We start from the raw sequence: 1,887 nt of genomic DNA, 5'->3' as shown, positions 1-1,887 counted from the left end.
GCCGTATCCCTTGAGTTGTGTTGAACCTCCCGCCAGGTCACGGCAGGGGGTTGCAGCCAATTAAAATGCGCCATGTCAAAGATACCTGTTGTTCCCCCGTAATTTAGCCTATAATAGAAGTACCAGCAATCTCTCGAGTTACATATTGCTACATCACACTGCTCACATCCCCGGTCTCCGGGTGCTATCACCCTCATGCTCTTGCCGGCTGTTATCTTCGTTGATGAAGCTACTATCATCATACGCGTTAAGCGCCTCCGCAGATATCTCTGTAGGTATTGATTGACAAGTCATTAATTAATTCGAAATGATTTGTAGGGTGATAAAGGCGGAATCAATTAATGACGCATCACTACGTTCCCCTCATGTACCTCCTGACAAATCGGGGGATGTGGGGCTCGGTACGGCCGGGAGGCTCAACACAACTCAAGGGATAGCTCGCGCAGCTGTTCCAACTCCGCGATCACCTCGCCATTGCGCCTTTCCAGGGCTGATACCTTCTTTTCCTCCTCATCGGTGCGGTAGATGCACTCTGTGGTGGTTTCAATGCAGCGATTGCACATAGGCCGGCCGCCATTGCACTGCACTGGCGTTAATTTGCATGATTTCCTGAATAGAATCAACAACCAAGTTGAGGAAGGTCTTACCCGCGTCTTCTCTCGACAGGATTCGCAGGCCGCACGAATTCCCGTTCGGGGGATCTGGACAAGGCCTGAAAGCGAAGATTGAGACTGAGAGCCGGAGGCATCTTCTGTTGAACTCGATGCTGGTGTAGTGTTAGGAAGCAGCGGCCGGTATTTACTCGACATCTCGGACTGGCTTGCCCAAACCTCCGTTTGCTCTGCTGACTGCGGCAGAGCGTGGGACGTAATTTCGAATACTGGTGAGCCGAGATACGGGTTGTCCGGTGATAACAGAGCAGCCGGCATAGAAGTGGAATAAGGGAACTCATAATGAAGTCGTGTCTCTGGCGACCATGCTGGCTGTAGCGGAAGGTCGCCGTCTTTCACCTGCCGCGTGGTTGTGGCGACGTCGGCGCCCTCGCGAAGTCTGCGGAGGATGCCCTGAGCCTCCCGCTCCGGCAGACACGTCAGGAGGTGGTAGAGTTGTTCGTAGGTATTGGCCTTTTTCTGTATCTCATCGTACTTTCGCTTTAGGACATGCTGGTCCCGGCCTGAATCCTGGTAATGACATTGGACACCTCTGTTGATACAACCCCTGCATTTCGGACGTTCGCCACAGCACTGCGTGGGAGAGATGGCGAGTTAGAGGGCCAAAATTGTCAGATTTCTAGAAGAAACATGGATATGTGAAACTCCACACCTACCTTGGCCTTTCGTTTCCGACACGATTCGCAGGCGATCTTTGTCAGGTTGGCTCGGGGACGGAGGGATGGTAGAGATGGTCCTTGGTCGGAACCAGAGGTGGAGCCCTCAGAATTCGATACTGGAGCTGGTAGAAGGCTACGACATCTGGAGACACTCGAAAGCAATCCGTTGTCGCCGAGAGATGGAGCTGGACGAGAAGATAGTGGAGACATCATTAAGAACGTAAGGGGACTGGGTAGGGGCAACATTCATGGAAGCGAACCAAGTCGGTCATAAAGGGGCAAAACGTGATAAAATAAGGGACTCACGAACCCTGATGACGTAGTGTGGGGCACAGCCGACCCTTCAAGTGGCGGGCCTATGGCGATTCCAAAGTGCCGAGGCAGGTCGTGACGTAAGCAAGCGGCACGAACCCCAACTCAGGTACCCCCCACTTTAGATGTTCCGGGCTACCCACATCTCTGCGATTACAACAGGTGCGACCGTTCTATTCCCGGCAACGGCTTTCCCCACGGAAACCTCCACCACGTGCGTCGTGTACTACACAGACCCAAGAGAG

The 1,887-nt window shown here is 53.2% G+C and overlaps 1 protein-coding gene across 1 annotated transcript; it reads right to left on the bottom strand.

Annotated features, from left to right (window-relative positions):
* Window positions 1-416: 416 nt before the first annotated feature.
* NCS57_00336200 (Zn(2)-C6 fungal-type domain-containing protein) lies at window positions 417-1,540 on the bottom strand (the record flags this gene model as incomplete). The annotated part of the gene is made up of 3 exons (XM_053053361.1): window positions 417-581; window positions 648-1,244; window positions 1,328-1,540. The coding sequence occupies 3 exons, from the start codon at window positions 1,538-1,540 to the stop codon at window positions 417-419; spliced, it is 975 nt and encodes a 324-aa protein (XP_052918607.1).
* Between the last annotated feature and the right edge of the window lie 347 nt (window positions 1,541-1,887).

This window comes from Fusarium keratoplasticum, chromosome 2 (assembly GCF_025433545.1).
Source record: "Fusarium keratoplasticum isolate Fu6.1 chromosome 2, whole genome shotgun sequence".
Taxonomy (NCBI): Eukaryota; Fungi; Ascomycota; class Sordariomycetes; order Hypocreales; family Nectriaceae; genus Fusarium; species Fusarium keratoplasticum.
The sequence above is the reverse complement of the archived record's forward strand: the minus strand, read 5'-3'. Positions and strand labels throughout refer to the sequence as shown.